Below are 26,876 nucleotides of genomic sequence, written 5' to 3'. Positions count from 1 at the left end.
TGCTGTCATTAACCTCTGCGACCTCCGCCCCGAGCCAGGCCCCGCCGTCCACGCCTGTCCTGCTCACTGCCTCGCACTGGCAGTGCCTAGACCCGTCCCCCCACCTTGTGGAGGAAGCGGCAGTGACAAGAGTGACGGAGGGAACACAGAGTGTGGAAGGTCCCGTTTATTGTAATTTTAAAGACAGCAGAATGAGAGGAAGGCGTCCTCCTCCCCTGAAACATACCCGTTCTCTCTGCCCTCAGGACTCAGCACAGGGACAAGACCCTCACACCTCGCAGGTCCCCGAGAGGGCAGCACTCTAGTGTGGGGCTGGGGAGGGGAAAGGGATACTTGTTGCCAGGCGGGGGAGCTGGGACAGGAGGGGAGACGTGCACCCTCCCCTCTTGGCTCCATCCCTCTCCCCTGGGACCTGGTGTTGCCCCCAGACCTGGGGTGGGCTGGCAGACAGGGCTCATGCAACACTGAGTGGGCAGGAGGTGGCGCGGAAACCCGGCCCCACTGCCCTTTGGCGGGGCGGGAGGGCTAGAAGGGGCCATGCTGGCCACAGCGGATCCGAACAGAAGTGTCGGCAGTGTACACACAGGAGGGTTGGAGGGGGGCTCCCTCTGTCCCAGGCTGCGCACAGGGACGAGAGAGGGGAGGTACGGAGGAACTGCCACGCTGGGGGCAGGGTCCGGGCCAGCCATGCCACCTGAGTGGGGCCCCGCACGTGCCAGGGGCCTGGGCTACTCCTTGGCGCGGCCGATGATGGTAAGGATGTACAGGAAGATGTTGATGATGTCGGTGTACAGGTTCAGCGCGGCAAACACGTACTCCTCCGGGCTCAGGGACAGCTGCTTGTTGCCCAGCAGCAGCTGGGTGTCCACTGCCAGGAACTGGGGTGGCGGCACGGTCGCGGTGAAAGACACGCCCCCCGCCCGGCCCCCCGCCCGCGCCGCCCGCGCCCGCCACTCACGCAGGTGAAGAGCAGAGCGCCGAGCGAGGCGTACACGATCTCCAGGATGCGGTTCCGGACAAAGATGCAGAGGATGGCGAAGATGATCAGCACCACCATGCTCACCAGAAGCACGCCCATGCACGAGGTGAAGTCGTAGCGGGTCTGAGGGCACAGGGACAGGCGGCAGGCCCTGGGTGCCGCGGCCCTGGAAGGCCTCGGGGCCCCGAGGGCCGGCGGCGCTGCCTTGGGGGGCGCCTTACCTGCATGGAGAAGATGACCACCGTGAAGCAGACGGTCGTGGTGATGCCTACGGCCATGATGACCGCCTCGGTGTTGTAGAAGCTGGCGATCATGCCCACCATGTAGGACAGGCTGACGGTCAGGATCGACTGAGGGGAGACGCGGCCCTGAGCGTGTGGAGCCGCTGCCCCACCCCCACCCCCACCCCCGCCCCCCGTCGCTCCAAAGCGTGAGTCGGGGGCTGTGAAGCCCCGGGGGACAGGGGCTTAGGGTCTGGGGGTTACCAGTGCGACGAGGTTCCAGGGGTGCTTTCGCCGGAAGTCCCCACAGCAGCTGAGGACGATGAGGGAGATGAAGAAGACAGCGTAGGAGACGTAGTAGGTCCAGACGTTCTCCCGGACAAAGCCCTTCACCTCCCCGACGAAGGTGAACACGGCCACGGTGGACAGAGTCACGGACAGCTGCAGGGTCAGCACCAGGAACACCTGGGGAGGGAGGCGGCTCAGAGCTCCGGCCAGCGCGGCTGCCCACGCCCTCCGCGGCCCCCGCGGCCCACCTTCCGGATGAAGGCCTGCCGGATGCTCTTGTCATCCCAGTTGGTGGCAGGGAAGTCCTGGTTGTCGTAGTAGGATGGGGGGCCCTCCTCGTGATAGTTCCCGTGCTGAGGTGCTGAGGAGCGGGGCGGGCTGGGTCAGCACCCTCACTGGCGCCGGGAGCCCCTGCCCAGCCCACCCCTGCCCCACGACTCACAGCCAGAATCCTGTGCCGGGAAGGCCTGTGGTTGTCCATAGGGGTTGGGGGGAAAGGGGCTCTGTGGATACGGCCCCTGAGGGTAGCCCCCTTGGGGGTATGGGCCCTGAGGGTAGCCTCCTGGGGGGTACGGGCCCTGGGGGTAGCCTCCTGGGGGGTAGGGGCCCTGGGGGTAGCCCCCCTGAGGGTAGGAGCTGGGGCCCTGGGGATACCCTGTCTGGCCATAGGGGGAAGGCTGGAACGGAGGCTGTGGGTAAGGGGCCCCTGGGTAGGGAGGCAAGGAGGACTGGGGCCCCCCAGGATATCCAGGGTTGGGGGGAGGATAGCTGTCCGCGGACACCAAGAAACTCTTTTCATGGGACATGGCCTCAGGTTCTGTGGTCTCCCCCTAGAGAACAGAGAAAGAACAGTTAGCCCTGAGGTGTCAGGAACCAGCCAGGGGCCTCTCCACCTGCTACCGGGAAACCGGGACGGAAGGAGGCAGTTTCGTGACCTTTGCCCCAGGGCTGTCCGGAGCCCGAGCTGGGGGGCCAGGAGAGGCGGGTGGGTACCGGGTGGCTGGGCGTGCGGCTTCAGGAGGGGCCGCTACAGGCCGGCCCCAAAGATGGAGGAGGGGATGGAGGGGATGACTTCGGCAGCCTCAGGATTCTGAGCTTCTGCCGTTTCTTGCAAGCAACTGGAGGGGCCGGCTCACCGCTGCCGGCCTCTCCGGGTCAGAGCTCAGCGCGGGTCGGGGCTGGGGGCGCGGTCGGGGAGGTGCGGGGGTGTGCCCGGACCCTCCCCTTCACATCCCGCCCCTTAAGCAGCTTTAAGGGGCCAGAGCCGGCGGCTATTTCTATCCCAGGAAATCCCCACACCATCTGTGACCAGCCAGAACCCTGACCCCCCTCCAAGAGCAGGGCCCGAGCGTCCCTCGCTCCCGGGGTGGGGACAGCAGGCCTGAATCGGCTGCCGGGGTGCCTGCCAGCGGGGTACGCCAGGAACAGCGGGTTGCGGGGGGGTGGGGGGGTGGGGGATGGAAGCGACCAGAGGGCGTGCGGGGGAACAAAGCGGACGTGGGGGCGAGGCGGGTGGTGGCGGCGGCCAGGGAACCCGCACCGAGGGCGGGGTGGGCCCTCCTGCCCGTTCGGGGGCGCTCGGACCGCCCGTCCGGCTGTCGCCGCAGTGCGCCGCCCCCGCCCGCCCTGGGCCCTCCGGCTCCCCGGCCCCGCCGCCACCGCCCCCCGGCCCCCGCGGGCCGCGCGCCCGGCCGGACCGACCGACTGACCCACCGCAACGCCTGTCTGCTGCGCAGGGCCCGCGCGGGGGCGGCAGTGGCCGGCCGCTGAGCGAGTAGACACGCTGCTGGGCTTGGGCCGGGGACTCACCAGTCGCGCGAGTCGCCTCAGGCCTGTGCGCCCGGTGTCCGCTGCGCGGCCGCGCGATCGACGGCCGCTGTGCCCGCGCCCGCACCCGCACCCGCTCCGCGGCCGGCTGGGCTGGGCCTGCGCCTGCGGCTCGGGCGACGCAGCGGGGCCTTGTGACGGGGCGGGGCCGACGGCGCGGGGGCGGGGCCGTGGGCTGGGCTCCGCGGGGAACGCGGGGGCTTCTCCCGGATGGACCCTACCCGACTGGGTCGCCCTGCTGGCTTCTTTCCGAGCCCCAGGCCCGAGACCCGCGTCCCATCCTGTCCGCTGAGGGGTGGGCTTCGGCCGTGAGGGCTGTAGACCTCTGGAGGCTGAGACCTAGCCTCTCCAATTTCAAGGGTCAGGGAATTTTGAGAAATTTATTCCTAAATCTGGGATTTGCTAAATCTGACAAGCACTCTCCATCCCTCCTTGGCCTTAAAACTCCGCTTCCCCTTTCATCCAGGTCTATTCCACATCAAGAGGCCTAATTGTTTAAATGCTGTATCCTCTCTAGGAAACTAGTCCAGGTCCTTATTAGACTGGTTATCCTTACTTGTTTTTATCACAAAATCACAAGCTGTAAGGGTGGCATTCTTAGCCCTGTTTCGCTGCTAAGGGGCTGAGGCTTAGAGATGCCCCAGGACTGGAGGCCAAGTTAAATTCCCTCGGCTTCAGCGGTCTGCCACCACCAGGGACATCCCTGCCACGTGGTCTCCTGGAGCCCTCTGCAGGAGTGCCTCTCCACCTGGGGCCTAGGAATCTTACTGTACTTTGGGGCCTTTTGGATAGTGGCCTCTCCCAGGCCCAGCAGTGATTGGGAAGAGGCTCTATCCTGTGCAGCTGGTGTGCTGGTCCATCGTTGAACGGCGGGCCCCAGGGAGCGGAAACCCTGATGTGCACCTTTGCACTTGTCCTTCATATAAATACCCCGTCGTGGCTGATTTCAAGCGACCACCGGTTTGACAACTGAGTCACAAAGATTCCTGAAAATTGAACAATGTCGTCATGATGTGAGTTGCTCCAGCACACTGCCGCCTGTGGTAGCAGGAATTGGTGTAATAAGTAAATTATACAGTATGTTAGAAGATGATGAGTTCCATGAGAGGAGAAAATATAGAGCAGGCAGGGATGACTTCAGGTTTTGTAGAACTAGAGGCTCATACAATTTGAGGGGTCGTTTGTAAGAAAAATAATAAAAAATGACAAATGTGAAGTGGAGGCCAGGGCCCTAGGAGGGGCCCATGCAAGTCACACTTCCTTGAAGAATTTTAGGTTCAACTGGAATCTGCCACCAAGAACCTGGTAAGGTGAATCCGGGGGAGGGGTGGCCAGGTGGCTCTGTAGGAGAGGCTGGTCTGGGAAGAGGGAAGGGCCAGTGCAAGGGCATCGGGGAGGAGGGTCTGCTGCACTGGATGACGGAGGATGGGGGATGCGGGGGGGGGGGTGCGGCAGAAGGGACTGGGGCCCGGTCAGTCCAGCCTGGCAGGTCCTCCAAAGGACTCTGGCTTTACTCTGGACCCAGCTGTAGCAGCTGTCAATGCCACTTTTAAGGCTCACCCTGCCCTCTGTTGCAGATGGACAGTGCGGGTGGGCAGGATTGGCAGAGAGAGATCAGTTAAGAGGTCAGAGTAGTAATCCAGGCAGGAGGTGATGGAGGCTCAGATCAGGGTGGGGCCAGCCAGGGTGCTGGGTGTACGGCTCGGGGCACAGACTGGACAGGTCCTCAACTCCTTGGAGAAGTAGCAGGGGCGGAGGCTGGGTTTTTGTGGCTGAGGGATAAGTGGGAGGTGCGAGATGGAGAGCAGTGGGGGGCACAACTCCCTGAGAGGCTGGCAGCCAGTGGAGCGCAGGCAAGGGGGCTACTCGGCAGCAGCAAAGAGGGATCGTGGATTGCAAAGGTGCAGCCAAGCGTGAGGCTCCACGTCCATCCCCTCTGTCACAGGGACGTGCTGCAGCAAGGCCCGTGAGCACAGCATCAGCCCCTCGGGGGTCAGCCTTGGTGCCGCCGCCACCTCCGAGGACAGCGTAGGCTGGGGAGGCGGGGAGGTGTGCGGGCGGGGAGGGGAGGAAGGCTGTGCTGGGATGGAAGCTCTCCTAGGTCAGGAGTGGGAGCTGCCGACCCACCCTCGTGGGGTGGGAGGTCGGTCCCCTGTGTGTTGTTTAAGGGTGAGTGCGGGTGCCGTCGCCCAGGTTGCTGGGGAGAGTTGAAAGCCAGCCTTGGCCGGGCCGGCCAGAGCCCCAAGGTGCTCGTGCAGTGGGGGAGGGTAACACGGAGGCTTCAGGTCTTGAGTGGAGGGCGATGATTCGAGCCCCCCGTGAGGATTTAGCAGGGAGGGCGACTGGCCGTACTGAGGTTCACAGGGAGGGGCCCGTGGGAGCGGAGGACCGCGAGTGGACACTCCCCCCACCCTGCCAGCCGCTGGGCCTCGCGAGGTCAGACAGGTGGAGCGGGTGGCCCGGGCAGAGGGCTGAGGAGCTGGGGGTGGGGCTGGAAAGTTCTGCAGGAGGGGCCTGAGAAGGGAAGCACCAGAGAGGCAGCCGCTTGGCCCCAGCACTACGGGCCCCTCCCTCCCTCTGACGGTTTCACTTTTGTTTCCTTGTCCCAGCCCTCTGGCTTCAGGGAGAAGGGGAAGGAGGCCGGCTGAAGGCCTAGGCCGTGGCGGCCCAGGCAGCTGGGGCAGCGTGAGTGGGGGATGTGGGCCAGCCCCACAGTGAGGGGGGTGCCCGGGAACGCTGCCCAGGGGCCTGCGAGGCGTGAGGCGGGGCTGCGGGCTGCTACCCCACCTGCGCCTCCGGCCCAGGCTGTGATGATGGACGAGGAAGAGGCGGAGCTGGGGACAGCCGTGGAACTCAGAGGCCTGCCCCCCGACGTCCCAGACGAGCTGCTCACACTCTACTTCGAGAACCGTCGAAGCTCCGGGGGTGGGCCTGTGTCGAGTTGGCAGAGGCTTGGCCGTGGGGGCATCCTCACCTTCCAGGAAGCTGCAGGTGAGGGGACCTGTGCAAAGGGGAGGCCTGGGCCCGCATCGGCCGCCGGCCCTGACAGCCCCTCCCCCGCCTGCAGACGCAGCAAGGGTCTTGGCCCGGGAGGAGCACACCCTGCAGGGCGCTCGCCTGAGCCTGCGGCCAGCCCCACCACGCGCCCCTTCGCGCCTACTGCTCCAGGGACTGCCTGCTGGCACGGGACCCCAGCGCCTGGAGCAGTACGTCCAAGCCCTGCTTTGTGCCGCAGGGCAGCCAGGGCAGCCGTGCCGTGCCCTGGCCAGTCCCCGGCCAGACCGGGCCCTGGTGCAGCTGCCCAAGCCCCTTTCAGAGGCAGGTGAGAGGCGGGATTGGGGCAGACGTGCCTTTCGGGGAGATGCCCCGGGCTGACTCGCACCCTCCCCACAGAAGCCCGCATCCTGGAGGAGCACGCCCAGGACCTGGGCCTGGAGGGGGCTGAGGTCTCCCTGGCCTGGGTGCCTCAGGCCCGGGCAGTGCGTGTCGTGGAGGGCAGCCCCCCTGCAGACCTGATGCTGCTGGAGCTGTACCTGGAGAATGAGCGCCGCAGTGGCGGGGGGCCCCTGGAGGGCGTGCGCAGCCTGCCAGGGCACCTGGGCACCATCGCTTCCTTCCAGCAGTGGCAGGGTGAGTGGGGCTGGACAGGGCGGCCCACCCTCCCTATGCCTTGGAGCCCTGATGACTTCTGTCCTTTCCCTTCCTCCAAGTGGCCGAACGGGTGCTGCAGCGGGCCCACGAGCTGCAGGGTTCAGAACTGAGCCTTGTCCCCCACTACGATGTCCTGGAGCCCGAGGAGCTCAGCGAGCACACCAGTGGAGGGAACCGCTTGGCCAGGTTGGGGCCTGGGGCCCCCAAGCATGCTCTCCTGGAGGCTGGAGGGCCAGCAAGGGCACAGAATTGTGCAGGGAATGTGACATTGGGCTCTGAGGAGGCACCGGGGCAAACAGGAGCCTCTCTGAGGACAAGCCCTTTCTGGGACAGGTCCTCTCTGGGACAGGCCAGTCCAGTCAGCTCAGGGCCCATGGGGTCTTCAGAACAGGGGGCGCTGCTGAGCCCGGGGCCTACGGGGTCTCCAGGCCCAGCGATCGGCGTGGAGTCTCTGGAGCAGGTGGCGTCAATGAGCCTGGGCCCTGTGGGGTCACCGGGGCAGGAGGGCCTGGTGGAGACGGTGCTGCCGATGGAGCTAGGAGCAATGCACTTCATTCAACGCTATCACGAGGACCTTCTTGCTGGCCTGGGAGACGTCGCCCTCTTCCCACTCGAGGGATCAGATACGACTGGATTTCGGGTAAGCGACCCCTGAGGATTCCTCACCTCTACTACTGGGGGTTCTGGGTGCCTTTCCTGTGCCCTAAACCTGCTAACTGCTCCTCCTCACCCCGCCCCACGGTCCCGCAGCTCTGCGGAGCGCCGGCCCCATGCCAGGCAGCCGAGGAGTTTCTGCAAAGCCTGCTGGGCTGCGTTAGCCGTCACGTGCTGAGCCTGAGGCACCCAGGCAGCGCCAGGTTCCTGCTGAGCCCAGAGGGGCAGCACCTTCTGCGGGGGCTGGAGGCTCAGTTCCAGTGCGTCTTTGGGACAGAGCGTCTGGCCAGGGCTGCCCTGGACGCAGACCTGGGAGAGGTAGACATGGAGCCCTCCCCTCCCCTCCCCTCTCCCACACCTCAGCCCCCCGTACCTCAGAGGCCTGGGAGGGGTATGTGTCTGGGGGGTACTGGCATTCTTTCCCCACAGGTGGACCCCACTGAGGCCCTACAGGCCCTCCCTGGCCACTCCCACACCCTGTGGCCTCCAGACAATACGGACGGTGACCAGGAGAATATGAGCCTAGGTAGGGCTCCTTGGGGACCCTGGCACACATCCTGCGGCCTTTTCTTGACCTCACCCTCTGCTGCTCTGCCCTGTGACCGTATATCCTCTAACCCCCTCTCTATCTTCCACCCGTGCCCTGACTAGTCCTCTCCTTCAGCCCCATCCTGGCTGGACTTGACCCCTGACCTGGTGCCTCTCCCTGTCCCCAGAGGAGGTCCGAGAGCTGCTGGCTGCCCTGGAGGGCCTGGACGGGGAAGACTGGCTGCCACTGGAGCTGGGGGAGGAGGAGCCTCAGGGGCAACCGGAGGAGGAGAAGACTCCCAGGGCTGGGGAGGGGCCCGCGGCCCCCAGCACCGGGGCGCCTGGGCAGCTGGAGGAGGAGGCCGAGCTGCAGCTGGCTCTCTACCGGTCACTGGAGCCACAAGGCCAGGTGGCCGAGCGGGAGGAGGCTGTGGCGCTGCAGCGGGCCCTGGCCCTCTCGCTGCTGGAGCCGCCCCCACTGGAGGAAGAACAGGAGCTCCGGGGTGGGGGGCCTGGTAGCTGGGCCCAGCTGGAGGTGCACGCGACCTTTGAGCAGGATATGGATGAGCTGGACCGGGCCCTAGAGGCGGCCTTGGAGGTGCACCTCCGGGAGGAGACGGTGGGGCCCCAGGGCTGCGTGCTGCCCGCGGAGCTGCGCGCTCGCCTGGAGCGGCGCCACGGCGTGAGCGTTGCCCTTCGTGGTGACCGCGTCGTCCTCCGTGGCTTTGGGACCCAGCCCACCCGTGCGGCCCGCCACTTAGCAGCGCTGCAGCCTGGCCCCCGGGATCAGAGCTTGGCCTTTCCCTTGGCGGCTTCGGGCCCCACTCGTGAGTCTGCAGCCCGCACGGGGGAGGGCAGGGCGGACCGGTGCCCCAGGCATGGCCCGTACCCCCTTTCTCCCTGTGTGTCAGTGCCACAGCAGAGGCCGAGGGAGCCCTTGGGCAGGCTGGAGTGTGTGGCCGAGAGCAGCAGTGAGTTCCATACGGTAGTGCGGGCCTTCTGCGACACACTGGACGCCGCCCACGGCAGGATCCGTGTCGTCCAGGTGAGTCCACGCCCTGCCTTGCCAGCCTCTGGGCTCCTGGCGCCATCTTTGCCTTGCAGAGCCGGGGGGGGGGGGGGTCTCCCTCTTGCCTGCGTCAGGGTCGGCTGGCCGGAAGCTGCCCGTCAGGCTGAAGGCTGTGTGGGGCATCAGAGCTCCGCAGCCCCGTTCCCTGCCCGAAGGGTGTTCACGAGTGTGCGCAGGGAGACAGAAGGCTGTAGGGCTTAGGGGGTCCCAGCGCGGGCCCCCACTTCGCCGGTTACAGCCCGATGCCGGCCACGGTTTCTTCCTCTAGAACGTGGGGTGGTGATGCCATCTCGTGGCTGCTGTGAGGATGTCCCATCCCACCAGTTGTTCTGGGTGCTGTCCTGGGGCCCGTCTGCCTCCCAAGGGGTCTGCTCCAGCAGGAGGAGGGCCGGCTGCAGCCAGGCAGCCGCTTCCTACATTTTCACTTGTTGAACGTGGCAACTCTGCGCACGGTTGGGTTGCAGGAAGGGCTGGGCACCACGCGTGGGGGACCCGAATGAAGCTCTGGGAGCCCCAGTGAGCCCTGGCCACCCAGGCAGGTGGGAAGCAGAGGCTGAGAAGGAGGGGCTCAGAGGGCCAGAGCGCCTGCAGGGCCAGAAGGAAGGACTGAGGAGGGGTTGTGTGCCAGGCAGCGGTGGAGAGCGACTGGGAGGTGAGAGCTGGGCCAGGCTGCAGTGAGCTGGCTGTGGAAGCGAGGGGGCAGAGAGGAGGTGCTGCAGAGCGCAGGGCTGAGCGCTTCCAGCTCGGGGGGAGGGACCTCGGGGCGCCGGAGAGCTGGGCTCACGGTGCTGCGGGTGAAGCCAGGTGGCCCTCTTGACTGCTGGCGCACCAACTTGTGGGTGGGTGGGCCTGGGGGCAGCAATAGCAACCCGGATCTGGTCAGATATGCGGACCCTCACGCCTTTCCCAGACCGGGCCCAGTCCGCCACCAGAACCAGCCCCACCGCTTTCCTGGGGGTGACCGCTGTGACTCCGGGTGGACGTAGCCGCCGTCACTTCTGCACTTGGAGAGGGGAGGGGAGGATGCCCTGCGCGCATGCCCGTGCTCCTCCCGAGGCCGTCAGTCACGTGCGCTTGATTCTTCCAGCAGGACCTTTGTGACTTTACGTGGTACACTTGAGTCTTTTTTCCACTTAACGATTTTAGAGACTGTTTCTTGCCTCCCTGCACGGCAGATCAGGAGAATGGGCTTCCCTTCCCCCCTTTCACCTCCTCCTCCCTCTTCCATCTCAAAGTTTGGCCAGTGACATTATTTTGGACCATAGGTTGATCGATATATAATGACAATGAAAAAAATATTTACCACTGGACCAGAGAGGAAAGGGGGAAATGAGAAACATAGTTATTTAAACCATGTTGCATGAAAGAGAATATTCTAGGATTCAAGGACTAATGGCTTTTTTTTTTTAAATAGACTTATTTTATTTATTTGTTTTTTAGGCTGCGTTGGGTCTTCGTTGCTGTGCGCGGGCTTTCTCTAGTGGCAGCGAGCTGGGGCTACTCTTCGTTATGGTGCACGGGCTTTTCATTGCGGTGGCTTCTCTTGTTGCGGAGCACAGGCTCTAGGCCTGCAGGCTTCAGTAGTTGTGGCTCGCGGGCTCTAGAGCGCAGGTTCAGTAGCTGTGGCGCACGGGCTTAGTTGCTCCGTCATGTGGGATCTTCCCGGACCAGGGCTCAAACCCGTGTCCCCTGCACTGGCAGGCGGATTCTTAACCACTGTGCCACCAGGGAAGCCCAACTAATGGCTCTTGATTTTGTTTACTTTCTTTGTTTTTCTCTGTGCTGCTTGGCTGCTGGCTTACTCTTGGTGACCCTGTCACCTTCTTGCATAGATTCCTTTTCTGTGTAGGAAAAGTATCTCCTTGAGTGAGTAGTCAACATTTTGGACTTTTACACGTATTTTGCCTTTTGCAATTAGAAGTAGTTTGCAACTATAATTTGATATTGGTATTTTTTTCAAACAAAAGTTGCTATATGTTTATTAAGACATTTCTGTTAACTTAAGCACAGCTGGTTCTTGCATACCTTAATCTGTCCTTATTTTGTCCTCACCATTCATAGTTTGGCTGGATATAGGGTTCAAGATCAAAACATGTTTTCCTTCAGATCTTTGAAAGACTTAACTCTTTTTCTTTCTTCCTTAAAATTTTTTGTTCTTGGAAAGGCAAGAAAAAAGAAATCCTTCTATGGTCTCTTAGCATCCAGTATTGCTGGTGAGGACCCCAATATGAAAACGTGAGGTTTTTTTCCATGTCTGTATGTCGATTTTGGGGTGTGTGTGTGTGCATGCGTGCGTCTGGACACTTGTAGACTTTTCTTTCACTTTGAAGGTTGAAGTTTTCCCAGCAGGTAAGTGCCTTTTCACATTGTCTTTGGCATTTTATGGCAAGATCCTTTCCATCTGAAGATGCTGCCTTCAGCTCAGGCAAACTGTCTTCCATGAAGTCCTCACTTGCTCCCATCACCTGTTGGGTGTCTTCTTGTGGAGCTCCTGTGACTCAGAGCTTAGAGCTCCGCCCCCCCCCCATCATCTGTCCTCTCACAGTTCCCAACTCTTTTCTTTAGCTCTGCACTCTGAGTCACTTCCTGAACGCCATCTTCATCATCTTATTACTATCCACATCCACTGGATGCAGTTCAGCAATTCCATTCTTAATGTAAGGACTCTTTAATCTTCAGACTGTTTCTTTTTCACAGTAGGTCATCTTGTTTCATGGATATAATATTCATTTGCATCCCTCTGAAGTGACTAGTTAGAATTTCTTTAGAAACTTTTTGGGTCCCTGAGTTGCCTCCTCTTCGGCTGACTGCTGGGTTGGTCACCTTGGTTTCCCATCACTGAGAGGTCCAGGACATCTCCTGGCGTTGGGAGTGAAGTCCTGCGGGCAATGCAGGCGGGGGGCTCAGCTTTCCTCTGCAGAGGCCTGGCTGTGGGTGCAGGGTTCTGGTGAGTGGATGGGTTGCCTACCTGCAGACCCCCCTGGAAGCCCTCCAATGCCACTTGGGGCTCCGCGGAGGTGGCGAACGTCCGCCTAATGTCTGCTACTGGGCAGAGCATGACAGGAGCTGTGAGGTCTCCCCAGGCTCTGAACTCCTCCAGGAGAGGGCTCTTGATTTCCGGGCTCAGCCCTGCCCTGTGGCCCAGGGGATACAATAGCCTGGCTCTGACCAAGGCCGCCCGCAGGTGGAGCGTGTGTTGCACCCACTGCTGCAGCAGCAGTACGAACTGCACCGGGAGCGCCTGGAGCAGTGCTGTGACCGGCGGCCGGCCGAGCAGGTCCTGTACCACGGCACGTCGGTGGCCACCGTCCCGGACATCTGCGCACACGGCTTCAACCGCAGCTTTTGCGGCCGCAACGGTGAGGCCTGGGGCCCTGAAGGGGCGCGGTCTCTGCCCACCGTAACCACCCTGACCCCCGTGCCTCCCCCCCGCAGGCACGCTCTACGGACAGGGCGTGTACTTCGCCAAGCGCGCCTCCCTGGCGGTGTTGGACCGCTACTCGCCCCCCGACGCCGAGGGCCACAAGGCGGTGTTCGTGGCGCGGGTGCTGACCGGCGACTACGGGCAGGGCCGCCGCGGGCTGCGGGCACCCCCCCCGCGGCCCCCCGGCCACGCGCTCCTGCGCTACGACAGCGCGGTGGACTGCCTCCCCCGGCCCGGCATCTTCGTCATCTTTCACGACACCCAGGCGCTGCCCACACACCTCATCACTTGCAAGCACATGTCCCGGTCTCCTCCTGGAGACGCCCCTGGGCTCTTGAGCAACTCCCCAGCCACCTAACCCTAGAGGCCCCGCCCCCTCGGCCCAGCCGCCGGCCTCCTGCTCCCCAGGCTCCCCGCTCCGCACAGCCCCACCGCCCCCTCCCCCGCCCGAGCTGCCCCCGGGGGCGCCCCTGCCTCCTGCAGTGGTGCCCATACGGGCGGCCGGACGAGGAGGGCTCGGGCAGGGTTCCCCGCTCCCCCCACCCCCGGGCCGGCCCAACCACCAGGGGTCAGCAGAGCCCAAGAGGAGGGGGGCCGGCCCTCGCCCGAGCGCGACTGTGTTGTTTGAATAAATGTGTACGTGAAACCAGGCGGGGGGACCTGCAAGCTTCGAGTCTGACCTGTTTGGGGGGGTGGCTAGGGGCGGGGGCCGGGGCGCAGAGTCCGCTGGTGCTTTGGGGCGGCCCTGGGCAGCCGGCAGAGGCCGGACCCGGCGCGCGCCCGAGCGACCCCGCGTCGCCTTAGTGTCACGCACGCTCCGCTCCCCTGACGACGTCTCCTTGCCGACCGGCCCGCCCTCTGCGCGCGGGGAGGGGGCCGTGCCGGGCGGTGGGGGTGCGCGCGGGGGACGGTACCCGGGAGAAGCCGCGCTCGCGCTCCGGTCCCGCGCGCACTCGGGCGCAGGGGCCGCACGGGCGGCGCTCGGTTCGCGGCCGGGGCGGGGCTCCGGGCTCGCCCCGCCCGCGCAGCCTGCGCAGCTCTCTCGGCACTAGCCGTCCGTCCACTCTGGCCGAGCCCCGCGGAGCTGAGCCACCGGGCACGTAAGGCCGGGGCCGGGACAGAGAGGCGCGCGGCGGGCGGGAGCCGCGGGGTGGGGTACGGGCTCTTCCTCCGCAGGCATCGCGGAACCAGAGGCTGCGTCGCCGCCCATCCTCCCTCAGGAGAACGCCACCTCCGCGCGCGGAGACTGCGGAACTGGACGGGCGGTGCCCGGGGTGTGGGCAGGAAAGGCGGCTGGGGTGGGGCGGCTGGCGGTGGGGCGCCGGGCGGGGGGCTGGAGCGGAGGCGCCTTGCGGACGGGCTGTAGGGGGCGGGGCAGTGTGGCCCCCAGCTCGGTGCCCGCCGTCTCCTCCCCAGCCCTTAGCCTAGGGGCGGAGGCACAGAGCCCACATTATGCCCCCGCGCCAGCCCGGCCCCGCCGGGACAGAGCCCCATTCACCTCCTGCACGCCAGCGCTTGTGGGGCCCGGGAGCTGAGGGGCGTGCACGCGCGGGGGTGGGTGCCCTTCGGCAGCTCCGCGGTGCGGTATGCGTGCCGCGCGGGGTGGGCCGCTGGAGGGGCGGCCGAGGCTCCCACCCATGCTTGCCGCAGCAGAGCTCCCGCGGCCCACGCTGATGCGGCTCTGGCTATTTATAGGCCTTCACTGCGGAGACCGAGGTGGGACTGCGTTGGGGCAGGGGTGGGGTAAGGCGACGGGGAGCGCTATTGGCTCCGACAGCTTGGAGGTAGAGCCCGTGTGCGAGGTGCGGGGTCTGGGTCCTTCCCTGAAGGCCGCTGAGGAGAGGGGCAGCCGCCAGTGGTTCCTCAAGGCCTGGCTTGCTTGCTGACTCGAGAAGTAGAGGAGATGGGGTCCAGGTTTGGGATGGAGGGATCGGAGGCCAGTGTCCGAGTGACGGGGTGGAGGGGGGATCAGTGTCCTCTGATTGGCTGAACCCCTGGTGACAGCGTGGAGGGGTCAGTGTTTGGGTGACTAAGAGAAGAGAGTGGCTGTGGATGTTGGGGGGTGGGGGGTATCGGTGTCCCAGTGATAGACTGGAGGGAGTGAGGTCGATGTCTTGGTGTGGGGGGGTAACCGTGTGGGTATCAGAGGAATGAGCTGCAGGGGGTGAGGCCAGCTGTGGATGGCTGCAAAGGGTTGTCAGTGTCAGTATGTAGATGAAGCGGGACATAGGAGCGGTGTGGGTGTCCGTGTCCAGATGACAGGGTGGATGGGGTGGGGCCCATGTTTAGGTTAAGAATGTGGTGGGTCAGTATGCAGTATCCCCCCCCATACACGGTGGTGTGACACCCCCCCTCCCTCTCCAGGAGGCCATGTCGGGCGAGCACCACGAGGTTCGGGCAGTGGTTGAGGACGGCTCCAACGGAGGCAGTGGCTCACCCAGCCCTGGGGACACACTGCCCTGGAACCTGGAGAAAACACAGCGGAGCCGGCTAAGCGGAGGTGGCCCTGGGGGGAACGGGAGTGTCTTGGACCCTGCCGAGCGGGCAGTCATCCGCATTGCAGGTAATGATGCTGAAGAGCTTCCTCTGTCCAATTCATAAACATTTGCTTGTTGACTGAGCACGTGCTGTGTGCTCTGTGCAGGTATAGGACTGGGATGAGACCTGAGGGTGTTCTGCGGGTCAGAGGCGGCCTCTCCTCTCCCAGGTGGTTGCAGACGGCATAGCGCCACCTGCTGGCTCCACCCGGTCAGCTGCATGAGGCCTGAGGTTGAGCTTGCTGAGGTGGCACCATCATTGGTCTCAGGACAAGGGTCCAGTGCCCAGATGTGATGATGACACTTTCTTGGGATCCTGGGGCAAAGCCGCCTTCGAGGCCCCTGGTCTTGGCTGCCACCATGGGGGTGGGGTGGGTAGAAGCATATAGGAGCAGGACGGGATGGGCCACCTGGTTGGCGAGAGCCCCAGCCCTTCCCTGAGCCAGGGTCCGGCCTCGCCCTCTAGTAGCTGCCATTCTTGCAGGGAGGATGGGGAAGGCCCAGTGCAAGGCCCTTGACAGTGTCGGGCTGGCATCTGGACAGTGGCTCCGCCCTTTGGGAAGTAGGTGACCTAGGGCTTGAGGCTATTGGGCGGGGCGTGCTGGGAAGGGAGGAGGCAGCTGAGGGTCTCTGGATCAGTCTGTGGACTACTGACCCTGTCCCGTCGGCTAGGACAGAATGATGATGAGGGTCTAGGGGACGGGCTGGCCCTGCAGGAGACCGGGAGGGTGGACCGAGGTGCGTGGGAAGAGGTCTGAAGCCCAGTGCTGGGCGAAGATGGTGGCATGGGCAGCAAGGAACTTTGTGGGTGGAAGCACAAGCAACAGCTTGTGGGCACGCAGGGGAGCGGGACAGCGTGAAGGGAAACCTCACCGTCTGCCCCACCCCCAGGGGCCAGTGTGGACATGGCACGGGAACGCCAGTCCTTTTCACATGTCACATCCGGATGTTAAAGGGCGAGGCTCTTTTTCACTCACATGAAAGTGCACCCAGAATGTCCTCCCGCAGCCCGGGACCCTCTTCACTCTCAGGCCCTGCGGGCGCTCTTTGTGGGCACCTGGCGACCCTCTTTAGTTCTAAGCCCTGGAAGTGAGGCTTCCGGCCACAGGGTTCGCAGCATTTCCAGTTAGAGGAACATTGCCGGGGGCATTCTGGAGAGGGCATTTCTCAACACTGGGAGACAGGGGATTGCCACTCTGATGGGTGGCAAATAATTTGTCTTTTTTTTTTTTTAACCAATTATTTTTTCTTCTGTAAATTCCCTATTTCAGTCCTTTTATTCGTAGTTAAGTTTTTTTGTGTAAGGGTTTCATATTGAAGATACCCACGCTACCTCCCAGGTTGCAATAGAAGGATCCTAGGTAGCGGCGGTTGGAGCAGAAGCGGGGTGGGGGGGCAGCCAGGTGAGGTCGCTGGGTCTGGCAGGGTGGCGGAGAGCTCGAGGCTGGGGAGGGAGGGGGCCCCTGCAGGGCCGGGCGCGGAGAACTCGGGCTGTCGGCGGGCCGGTGACTGGGGCGGGGAGGGGGTGCGCGCCCGCCGGGACGGGCGCGGGACGCAGACTCGTAGCCTCCCAGCCCGCTCCGTTGCGGCTGCCAAGCCGACGCCGGGAGGCGCCCGGGCGCGCTGCCGCCTCTCCCCCGGGCCCCGCCCGCCCGTGGGGCATCCTGGGTGCGGGGCGGGGCGGGGGCGGCCCCTTTAAGCGGCGCGCGCGGCCGCAGGGACCGAGTGGCCGCCGGGGGCAGGAGGCCCGCTCTGCGCCGCAGCGCCCCGCCGTGTCCCGCGACTGCCGCCGGCATGGCCGCCCTGCTGCCGCCCGGTCCGCCGCCCGACGAGCAGGACTTCATCCAGGCCTACGAGGAGGTGCGGGAGAAGTACAAAGGTACGGCGCCCCCGCCCGCCCTGCGGGCTGCCTGCCGTCTGGCCGGCCCTGACAGGTCCTCCGGCCGGACAGTCCGGCCTCTGACACCTCGTCCGCGGTAGTCGTCCCGATCGGAGCCCAGCCCCGGCCCCCGCCGCCAGCCTCGCTCGACCCGCGCGGCCGCCGGCGCCCGAGGAAGAGGCAGCGCGCTCGGCGGAGCCCCGTAGTCATGTCCTTAATAGGGCATCGTGCGGCGCGGGTGGGTGGCTGGGGTGGGCCGCCCCGCCCCGGCCACTGTCCTGTGTCCGGAGTCTGTACACAGCAGACACGTGGGTCAAGGCAGAGGTGCCTCCTGCCTCTCAGCTCGGTGCTTCCCCCAGGGCTGCGTGTGGCTGCCACTGCCTGGCAGTGGGTCGCAGAGTTGCTGCGTTTCCTCACCTCCCCCAGTGGGTGAGCACCTAGGCCGCCACCCGCCTTGGCAGGGACGCCTCTTATGCCCCTTTACTGTCCCCTGGGGAGCAGCTGTGGGCTGGGGAAGTCAGGGCAGCCCCCTGCTCCTCTTTAGAGGAGCCACTCTGTGGCTTTGGCAGACCCCCGTGGCCCTGCTGCACACCCCCTGGGGCCTCTGGACCTGTCCAGGCCTTACTGCTGTCAGCTGCCCACAGCCCAGCTGCCCGGGGCGCTGGGCTCTGAGCAGGCGTGGACACAGCCCTGGCTCCTGGCCCGCAGAGGCTGAGAGAGGGTCGAGGTGGGGCCCTGGGCAGAGCTGACCCAGAGCAGGTCCCAGCTCCACACGGCTGGTTATGCTGGCTCTGCCCCCAAGGGCAGTTCAGGGAGAGAGGTCCTGCTGGGACCTCGCCTGGAGCCTGGGCAGCTGCTGTCCATCCACTGACCTCGCCCTGGCAAGCAGGGGCGGTTTCACGGGGCCCAGGGCGCGCCTCTGCCAGGCAGTCCTCCACGCACAGCTTTCCTGGGTCCTGGGCGGGTGGATGTGCTGTGTGCGTCTCCTTGTCAGCTTCTCCTCGTCAGCACTCTGGTCGCCAATCCATTGCCTCTGTGACCAGTTCGCTGGGGCCGGGTAGAGACCCTCGTGACACTGGGCTCCTGAGCCTGACTGCCGCACCTGCAGGGAGGGAGGGTGGGTGTGTCTCTGGAGGGCTGGCCTGGCCTGGGAGGGTCCATCTGGACAGGTCCAGGGCAAGGAAGCAGCTGCCCACTGGGCCACAGCTCTCCTGGCAAACCCCAGGATGGAACTGTTTATGAACTGGCCACTCTAGTGAAAGTGGGGACACCTACACAGAATACCCAGTGCTTTGTTCCAGCATCTTCCTTGGTCAGGTAACATTGCAGGGCCGTGTGTGGTTCCAGAGGCTGTCACATCCCCAGCGAGCTGGAGCATCCCTGCCTGAGGAGCTGTGGCCCCCTGCTCCCGGGGTGCCGGCCCACCTCTCAGCAGTGAGTCCTGACGGGACCCTGCGGGCTTCCAGGCTTGCTGTGAGGGCACACCGGGCTGCCGTGGCCCGTGCCCCCTCCTGGGCTCGCCTGCTCCCTGCCTGCGGGTGCTGGGGCATGTGCCCAAAGTGGACTGGCCACCGCCGCGGTGAAGCCCCCCTCGTGTGAGGCACTGGCCCGAGGGCGGCTGAGAGTGGCGAAGTGGGAGCGTAGGTGCCGGGGGCTCCGAGCGGGGCCGAGGGGAGGGGAGGCTTCTGGGGTGCCCTGAGTCACCCCCCCTCCTGGCTTGCGGCAAGGGAATGGGGGGCGGGGCTGTGCGCCGGGGGGAGTCGCCTAAAGGAGCAGAAGCGGCCGGGCTGTGGGCCGCAGCCTGACCCTCGTGAGCCCCTTGCGCCTACTGGAGGCCTGAGGCCCTGGCCCGTCCTGCCCCAGAGAGGAGGCCACCCCTGGCAGGGGAGCAGCAGGAAGGCCCTGATCCCGCCACCTGGGCTGGGGGCTGGGGGGCGCAGCAAGCCCTCGCAGGCTCTGCCCTCGGGGACCGCTGGCCCACCGCTGGGCCCACGAAGGGCTCTGGCTGCCGCCTCCTGACCCCTTTCCCGCGCCGGCACTCGCCCCCAGCCCCACCTTTGCCCTGCGCTTCCTCGTGAGATACACTTGCCCTCCGCCTCCAAATCCGGCTTCCTCGCCCCTCACCTTTGTGTCCCCTCACCCCACAGCAGTGGAGGTGTCACCCCCCAGCTCTCCCTCTGGAAATCCCCAGTCCTCCCCCCACCCCAGCCAACCCCCGGGCCTGCTCCTTCCAGAACAATCTCCACTTCCTGTCTGCCTGAACCCCTTGCCCCTCCCCGTCCTCCCTGCCTTCGCTCCAGGACAAATTCCTGCGGGGCCGAGCTGCCCGGGCCTGGGGTCGGAGAGCTCCCCGTGGGCTGGCGAGGGTCTCCAGAGCCCGGCCTGTGACAGCTATGGAGGTGCGGCCGCCCGGGGGGGCCCGGAGGGGCCTGTGCTCCCGGTGCACGGGCAGGACTGGGGGCGGGGGCGGGGGAGGGTGTGTGGGGAAGGAGCCCCCCAAGCTTCTGAGGCAGCTCTCTGCGCGCAGGGCCAACGGCCTGCCCAGGCGGACAGGGCACGAAGTCCAGGGTGGGGCGTGGGGAGCGGCCGGGAGAGTCTGGGCAGCTTGTGTAGAGTCTTGAAGGTTGTGTCATCAAGGCTGGGAGCAGAGTCAGTGTGGATGGGGGGGTGGGGGAGGCTTGAGGGAGGGGCATGGGCGGGGAGAGGGGAGGCAGAGGGGAGGAATGTTGGTGGGGTGGGGGTTTGGGGGGGCAGGTGCTGCAGGCAGGGTTGGGGTAGGGAGCCTGCAGGAGGCACCCACCTGGAAGGCCTGCTGTTGGTCTGGAGAAGGTGGGGCTGGAGAGGTGGGCGGGGGTGGGGAGTGTCAGCGCATCTGCAGGGCGTGTGCTTGCTTTAAGAGTCAGCTGGAAGGGTTCCCCCACCTCCCTGTCAGGCCCTGGGCCTGCCCGGTGCCATTGCGCCTGACATCCTCCTCACGTGGCCCACCGTCCCCTGTCCTGGACTCTGAGCTTGGTTATCTGTGTCCCTGGCACCAGCCCCAGGCCCTCAGCCAGCACTTGCAGGGCGCTTGCATGGGTGAGTGGATGAGAGCATAGGTTGTCATCTTTGGTGGCCAGAGTTCAACTGGTAGGATCGGAGGCTGTCAGTTATTTGGGGCTCTTTGAAGAGGGCTTTTGGTCTGTGTTTATGGTCAAAAGCAAAATGTGCTGGACTTCCCTGATGGTCCAGTGGCTAGGACTCTGCGCTCCCAGTGCAGGGGGCGCAGGTTCGATCCCTGGTCAGGGAACTAGAGCCCACACGCTGCAGCTAAGAGTTCGCATGCCGCAACTAGAGACCCGCATGCCTCAACTAAGACCCAGCGCAGGCAAATAAAGAAGTAAATATTTTTTAAAAAAGCAAAATGTGCTAAAAACAAACAAACAAGCACTGTGGAAGTATATGAAGAAAAAAGGTGAAAGTCACACCTTGGGCCCCTAGTCTCTCTGGCTGGGGTGACCAGGGTGTGTGTGTGTATGAGAGAGAGAGAGGGAGAGAGAGAAAGAGAGGGAAAGAGAGGGAAAGAGGGGGAGGGAGGGAAAGAATTCAGTGGGTTTTAGTGTAATAATAGACTTGTGAAATGGTCAGCACAATCCACTTCAGAGCATTTACATTCCCCAGCCCCTGGCAAACACTGATCTACTTTAGGTCTCTATGGATTTGCCTATATTGGACATTTCATATAAATGGAATCATACAGTTTTGTGTCTGGCTTCTTTCACGTAGCATAATGTTTTATCCATGTCACAGTGTGTATTGGTTCTGCCTTCCTTTTTATGGACTAACATTCCATGGTATGGATAAACTACATCTTGTTTATCTCTGGATATGTTGATGGCTATTTGTGTTGTTTCCACCTTTTGGCTGTTATGAATGTGCTGTTATGAACACTTGTGTGCCAGTTTTTGTGTGGATGTATGTTTTCATCTCTCTTGGGTATATACCAAGGAGTGGAATTGCTTGGGACATGTGATAATTCTATATTTAACTGTTTGAAGAACTGTCAGATTGCTTTCCACAGCAGCTACACCGTTCTACGATCCCATGAGCAGTGTGTGAAGCTTCCAGTCTCTTCACATCCTCACCAGCACTTATTATCTGCCTTTTTGATTATAGACATTTAGTCCTAGTGGGTGTGAAGTAGTCTCTCTTGATTTTGATTTTCATTTCCTGACGACTAATGATGTTGAGACCTTTTCTTTTGCATATTGGTTATTTCTATATCTTCTTTCCAGAAATGTCTATCCAGAGGCTTTGTCCATTTTTAAATTGGGTTTTTAGCTTTTTATTATTGAGTTGTAAGTGTTCTTCATGTATTCTAGATGTAAGTCCCTTATCAGATAGATGATTTGCAAAAATATTTTCTGACTCTATGGGTTGTCTTTTTATTTTTTTGATGGTGTCCTTTGGAACACAAAAGATTTTAATGGTGAGTCCAATTTGCCTATTTTTTTCTTGGTTGCTTGTGCTTTTAGTGTCATATCTAAGCGCTATTGCCTACTCCAAATTCATGAAGATTTATGGCAATATTTTTTTCTTCCAAGAGTTTTATAGTTTTAGCTCTTACATTTAGGTCTTTGATCTATTTTGAATTAAGTTCTGAGTATGGTGTGAGGTAGGGGTCCAACTTTATTCTTTTTTTTTTTTTAACTGTGCCTTGAGGCTTGCTGGATCTTAGTTCCACAACCAGAGGTTGAACCCGGGACCCCCAGCAGTGAGAGTGCTTAGTCCTAACCACCGGACCGCCACATAATTACCCCAACTTTATTCTTTTGCACGAGGATAATACCCAGTTGTTCCTGCACCATTTGTTGAAAAGATTATTCTTTCCCCAGTGAATTGTCTTGGCACCCTCATGCTTTTGAATGGGTACTAAGTGTTCCACTGCATGGAAGTACCTCCACTTATTTATCTGGTCCCTTTACGTGAACATGGGGCTCATCATTAAAAATGATTGTATTTCTAAATTGTCCTCTGGTGTAGATGAGCCAGCAGATACAAGGCAGACTAGTTCCAATCCCTTGTCAATTGATTGATGAGAAAATTCTAATTTGTTTTAATTCGCATTCTTTGACTAAGTGACCATCATTTCATAGTTATTCACTCTTTGTATTGAAAAGCATTGTTCATTTCTCTGTAAGGTGTTTTGTTTTGAATTTTAAGAGTTCTATATTTATTATGACTGTTAACTTCCTTCTGTGTTAGCAGTGTTTCTAATTTTTCTGTCAGTTTATTACTTTTTTAAAAATAAATTTATTTATTTATTATAGCTGCATTGGGTCTTCGTTGCTGCGCGCGGGCTTTCTCTAGTTGCCGTGAGCGGGGGCTACTCTTCATTGTGGTGCACGGGCTTCTCACTGCGGTGGCTTCTCTCGTTGCGGAGCGCGGGCTCTAGGCGCGCGGGCTTCAGTAGTTGCGGCACATGGGCTCAGTAGTTGCGGCGCACGGGCTTAGTTGCTGCGCGGCATGTGGGATCTTCCCGGACCAGGGCTCGAACCCGTGTTCCCCGCATCGGCAGGCAGATTCTTAACCACTGCGCCACCAGGGAAGCCCAACAAAGAGGATTTTAAATATCTTCTCTCCCACCTAACTCAGCTTCCCGAGGGCAGGGTCTGTGTCCTGTTGCACCTCGTTAATGTGGTTTGAAAATGAGCAGGTGAATGGGAGGGAAAGTGGACCCCGAGCTGGACCCCTGCAGGAACCCAGACCCCAGACTGGGCTGCCGTAGAGTGGGAGTGGGGGTGGGGGTGGGGAGCAGCGGGGTGGGGGGTGGAGTGGTGCCTCTGCAGCAGGGGCGGTGGAAGAACAGGAGCTTAGCTTGGGGGCAAATAAACCGAGGTGATCGTTGAGCCAGGCAACATGTGAAGACTCGAGTTGCTGGGGGGACCAGGATGGGCACTGTGCTTGGGGCCCTCGTGGTGGCGGGGGGGAGGGGGAAGCCCGGGGCAGAGGGGGAGCCTTCCCCAGGGGGTGGTCCGGGCAGCCCAGTGAAAGGGAAGGAGCGATGAACCGGGAGCCGGCTGCCCTTAGAGCACCTGGCGTGGTCATACGGGATATCAGGACCTTAGGGAGACCTGTTTGGGGGCGTGGTCAGATTGGGGGTGCCAAGGGGTGTGTAGGAAGTGAGAAGGGAGGTGGAGACGGTGAGGGGTCCAGCAGTGTGTGAGAGGGAGGCCGCCCTGCAGGACGGGGCAGTGACAAGGAGGCCGAGCTGTCAGCAGAAGGCAGCCCGGGCAGAACACTGGCTGGCGGGGGCCCGGGTGGCCCGGGCGCTGTGTGACCCCTCTCTTTTGCCCGGCCGCACATGCTGGGGGTGGGCGTGACAGCCCCTTGCCACTCGGGGCCCTGTGGTTCAGAAGTGGTAGAGGCTTCTACAGGTGTGGGGCTGGGAAGGCGTGGGTGATGGGAAGGTGTGGGGCTGGGAAGGCGTGGGCGATGGGAAGGTGTGGGTCTGGGAAGGCGTGGGCGATCTTGCCTCCTGGCCTCAGTTTCCCCAGTGAGACCTGAGGGGAGCCAGCAGCGGGGTGGGGGTTGGCAGCAGGATCTGGGCACCTTGGAAACAGATGCAATGAGGCTGGAGAGGGATGGTGCAGGTGGGAGGCCAGGCGCCCCCACCCGGCATGGGGCCAAGGGCAGTGGCCAGAAACAGGCCCACACTGGACAGGGAGATGCAGGGCTGGGAGAGCTGGTGCTGTGGCTGCCTTCAGGGGCTGTGGGTGGTGAGGTTTGGGACCCAAGAGGGGCCATGGGCTGGGTCATCTGGTGGTGGCCCCAGGTGATGGTGGCTGGGTGGAGGGGGAGTCAGAAACCCCTTCTCAGGTGATGGGAGGCAGGTGCCCACTTGGAAGGCTCAGGGCACAGCCCGCAGGGCTTCCTCCCCTCTCCCTTCCTCCCATCCTCCTCTGGGGGAGCTTGGGTCATGGTTTAGCTGCAGAAGGGTCCGCCCAGCTGGGTGGTCAACTCTCGGCGGGGACCTTTCCTTTCCTGCTGCCCTGGGGTCAGGAGGAGGGTGGGGGGCATCTGCTACCCACGCTGGTTCCTGAGGTAGGGGCAGGTCCAGGGCCAGTGCTGCAGGAAAGGAAGGCCCTAGAAGGAGGTCCGGTGTGGCTGCCCTGGAGTCCGGGAGATCTCAGGCAGGCTGGTGGGTCAGGTGGGCTGGGGGCTGCACAGGTGCCCGGTACAGCGGGGTTTGGGAGGCCCTCCATGGCAGGCATGGTCGGGGAGCTGGGGGTGCGAGTCCGGAGGATGCAGGTGTGAGGCCGTTGGTAGCAAGCCATGAAGAGGTGTCTGCATCAGGTGGCTCTGGCTGGGTGGATGGCTTTTATGGTCTTTATTCAGGTCTTTTTTTGTCTTTCAAGTGAGCATGTATTTTGAACTTTTGAAATGTACCTTTCTTCCCCTTTCTTATTAAATGAATGGCTCCGTGGGAAGCTTACGGAACAGGCACAGGGTTGAGCCTCAATGGGCACAACTGAGCTTCACTATCGTTATTACCACAGGATCTCATGGGTGTTTTCAGAATACAGATAGCCCCCCTTGCCACACTCTGGGTGGCTTAAAACAGCAGAAATGTATTCTCTCAACGTTTAGGAGCCAGAAGTCTAAAATCAAGGTGTCAGCAGGGCCGAGGCTTTAGGGCAGATTCCGCCCCGCCCCTCCCGGCTTCCTGTGGCTGTCAGGTTCCTTGGTTTGCGGCTGCATCGCTGCAGAATAGGCCTCCATCTTCAACAGGACTCTCCCCTGCGTCTTCTCTTCTGTCTCTTGTGAGGACACTTCTGATCGCATTTTAGGGCCTTCCTCATAGTCCAGGATGATCTCATCTCAAGATTCTTCACTAAGTTACAGCTCCAAAGACCCTGTTTCCAAAAGAGGTAACTTTCCCGGGTTCTAGGGATTTGGAGGTAGACATGTATTTTCAGAGCCACCATTCAGCCCACTGCAGTCTGCCCTCTGTCTGGCCTCCTAAAATTCACGTCTGTCACGTGCAACGTGCGTTTGCCCCAGCCCAGCATCCCCGAAAGTCTTACAGCAGCGACCCCCGGTCCAAAATCTCATCAGCTCAAAAGCCCAGTCTCATCTAAATTCTCTAAATCAGGTATAGGTAAAGTTCTGGGTATGGTCCACCCTGGGGCAAAATTTGCTCTCCATTTGTGGACCTGTGAAACTAGAACACATGTTGTGTACTTCCAAAGTACAGTGGTGGGACAGGCAAAGAGTAGACATCCCCTTTCTCAAAGGAAGAAAGAGAAAAGAATAACGGAGTCCCAAGCAAGTTTGCAATCCAGCAGGGCAAGTTCAATCGGTTTTTGAAGGCCTGAGGATACTCCTCTGTGGCTTGAGGCTTTGCTCTGTGCACCCTCAGCTCTGCCGGCCTCTGTGCCCATGGCTCCTCCCTCTGGGCCCAAGGCTCTGCCCTTGGAGTCATTTTTCCTTTTTCTTGCCGGGCAGCATACGTTTGAAGCTGAGTAGCTCTGTCACCCCATTTCCTGCCTCCAGAATTGCAACAGCTTTCCTTCCTTTCATCCCGTCTCTATCCTCTTGCATCCAAGCTGGCGGTGTTTCTGCTGATACAACACTCTTATACACCTTGTGGGTCTCCTGTGTATGACGCAGGGATCCATGCCACCGGGTTAGAGGCTTCTCCACAGAGCTTTCCTGGACGACCCTCTCTATCCCCAGCATGTGCTGCGAGGTTCGAATGCGTCTATGAGTCAGAGATCACATCTCTTCAGAGGAGGATTGTCCAGTTGCGTCCTTGTCTTTCTCTCCAGAGCACTCTCTCCTAACAGTGAGTCTCCCCACATTAGCATCTTCTGCAGTCTGAACAGGCCATGGGTTTCCCAGTCACCAGTGCTGGTTCTTTTTTTTGCTTAACCGTTCCTTCCACAGTTGACGTCTTTCCTCCTGCACTTTACCGTAAGGAACAGGTTAAAACCAGGTCACACCTTCCACACTTTGCTTTGAAATCTCCTCAGCTAAAGATCCAGGTTCATCGCTTATAAGTTCTGCTTTCCACCCCACAGTGGAACACAGTTCAGCCACATGTTTTGCACTGTTTAATCGGGATCACCTTTCCTCCAGCTTCGGGCAATATGTGCCTCGTTTCCTTCTAAGTCATCAGCAGCAGCGTCTTTAACATCCATATTTCTTCCAACAGCCTGTTCAAGGCAATCTAGGCTCTTTCTATCATGCTCCTCAAAATTCTCCGGCCTCTGTTCATTACCCAATTCCAAAACCAGTGCCATGCTTTTAAATATTTGTCACTCCTGGTAAAAATATCTTCATTAGTTTCCCGTGTCTCCCGTAACAAATGGCCACAAATAGGTGGCCTAAAATAACAGAAGTTTATTCTCTCATACTTCTGGTGGCCAGAAGGCCAAAATCAAGGTGTTGGCATGGCCGTAGTTTCTGTGAAGGCTCGAGAGAAGACCCTGCCTGCCCCTTCCAGCTTCTGGTGGCTGTTGGTCCTTGGTTTGTGGCTGCACCATTCTAGTCTCTGCCTCATCTTCACATGGCTTCTCCTCTGTGTATCTCTCTTCTGTCTCTTATAAGGACACCTGTCATTAGATTTAGGTCCCACCCAGATAATCCAGGGTGATCTCATCGTGACATCCTTAACTTAATCACATCTGCAAAGACCCTATTTCCCAATAAGGCCACAGTCACGGGTCCCAGGGATTTCGATGTGAACATATCTTCCAGGGGCCACCGTTCAGTGCTTTCCCCCTCAAGCTGCCCTGCAGTGGTTGATTGGTGTTTTGTAAAACCTCCACATCTTTTTGT

The 26,876-nt window shown here is 61.3% G+C and overlaps 3 protein-coding genes across 18 annotated transcripts in view; 2 read left to right on the top strand and 1 right to left on the bottom strand.

Moving 5' to 3' along the window:
* Positions 1 to 13,307, top strand: part of PARP10 (poly(ADP-ribose) polymerase family member 10) — a 39,284-nt gene extending 25,977 nt beyond the window's left edge. The window contains exons 1-12 of one of the 5 annotated variants that reach the window (XM_067017680.1): positions 4,492 to 4,620; positions 5,925 to 6,000; positions 6,120 to 6,306; positions 6,383 to 6,637; positions 6,709 to 6,945; positions 7,026 to 7,606; positions 7,717 to 7,938; positions 8,050 to 8,146; positions 8,337 to 8,975; positions 9,060 to 9,193; positions 12,402 to 12,576; positions 12,653 to 13,307. In XM_067017680.1, coding sequence (XP_066873781.1) covers positions 6,126 to 6,306; positions 6,383 to 6,637; positions 6,709 to 6,945; positions 7,026 to 7,606; positions 7,717 to 7,938; positions 8,050 to 8,146; positions 8,337 to 8,975; positions 9,060 to 9,193; positions 12,402 to 12,576; positions 12,653 to 12,999 — 2,868 coding nt within the window. In that variant the 5' untranslated portion in view covers positions 4,492 to 4,620; positions 5,925 to 6,000; positions 6,120 to 6,125 and the 3' untranslated portion in view covers positions 13,000 to 13,307. Of the gene's footprint in view, positions 1 to 3,491; positions 4,621 to 5,394; positions 6,307 to 6,382; positions 6,638 to 6,708; positions 6,946 to 7,025; positions 7,607 to 7,716; positions 7,939 to 8,049; positions 8,147 to 8,336; positions 8,976 to 9,059; positions 9,194 to 12,401; positions 12,577 to 12,652 lie in introns of those variants that run through there. The other 4 variants (XM_067017678.1, XM_067017677.1, XM_067017679.1 and 1 more) reach the window with 4 other exon arrangements.
* GRINA (glutamate ionotropic receptor NMDA type subunit associated protein 1) lies at positions 152 to 3,446 on the bottom strand. Of its 2 annotated transcripts, none has more exons than XM_059043353.2 (7): positions 3,298 to 3,446; positions 1,931 to 2,318; positions 1,737 to 1,849; positions 1,465 to 1,665; positions 1,201 to 1,329; positions 959 to 1,102; positions 152 to 878 (listed from the first exon to the last, which is right to left on the bottom strand). In XM_059043353.2, exons 2-7 carry the CDS (start codon positions 2,292 to 2,294, stop codon positions 729 to 731), a joined length of 1,101 nt encoding a protein of 366 aa, XP_058899336.1. In that variant the 5' UTR covers positions 2,295 to 2,318; positions 3,298 to 3,446; the 3' UTR covers positions 152 to 728. The 2 variants fall into 2 exon arrangements, with proteins under 2 accessions (XP_058899336.1, XP_066873935.1); XM_067017834.1 differs by having other exon boundaries at positions 3,202 to 3,417.
* A 290-nt stretch (positions 13,308 to 13,597) lies between the features above and the next one.
* The window catches only part of PLEC (plectin), a 58,619-nt gene continuing 45,340 nt past the window's right edge, over positions 13,598 to 26,876 (top strand). For 2 of the 11 annotated variants that reach the window (XM_067017605.1, XM_067017602.1), the window contains exons 1-2: positions 13,641 to 13,741; positions 15,006 to 15,204. In XM_067017605.1, the coding sequence (XP_066873706.1) occupies positions 15,012 to 15,204 (193 nt within the window). In that variant the 5' untranslated portion in view covers positions 13,641 to 13,741; positions 15,006 to 15,011. Of the gene's footprint in view, positions 13,742 to 14,433; positions 14,444 to 15,005; positions 15,205 to 16,904; positions 17,058 to 26,876 lie in introns of those variants that run through there. The other 9 variants (XM_067017624.1, XM_067017619.1, XM_067017613.1 and 6 more) reach the window with 7 other exon arrangements.

This window comes from Kogia breviceps, chromosome 17 (assembly GCF_026419965.1).
Source record: "Kogia breviceps isolate mKogBre1 chromosome 17, mKogBre1 haplotype 1, whole genome shotgun sequence".
NCBI classification, from domain to species: domain Eukaryota; kingdom Metazoa; phylum Chordata; class Mammalia; order Artiodactyla; family Physeteridae; genus Kogia; species Kogia breviceps.
The sequence above is the reverse complement of the archived record's forward strand: the minus strand, read 5'-3'. Positions and strand labels throughout refer to the sequence as shown.

What these genes read in the sequence shown, in the direction of transcription:
- GRINA (XM_059043353.2), bottom strand. Translation starts at nt 2,294, where the DNA reads ATGTCCCATGAAAAGAGTTTCTTGGTGTCCGCGGACAGCTATCCTCCC. An exon ending in GGCAGGCCTTCATCCGGAAG is followed by an intron (nt 1,666 to 1,736) that starts GTGGGCCGCGGG and finishes CTCCCTCCCCAG; the next exon opens with GTGTTCCTGGTGCTGACCCT. An exon ending in CCTGGAACCTCGTCGCACTG is followed by an intron (nt 1,330 to 1,464) that starts GTAACCCCCAGA and finishes GTCTCCCCTCAG; the next exon opens with TCGATCCTGACCGTCAGCCT.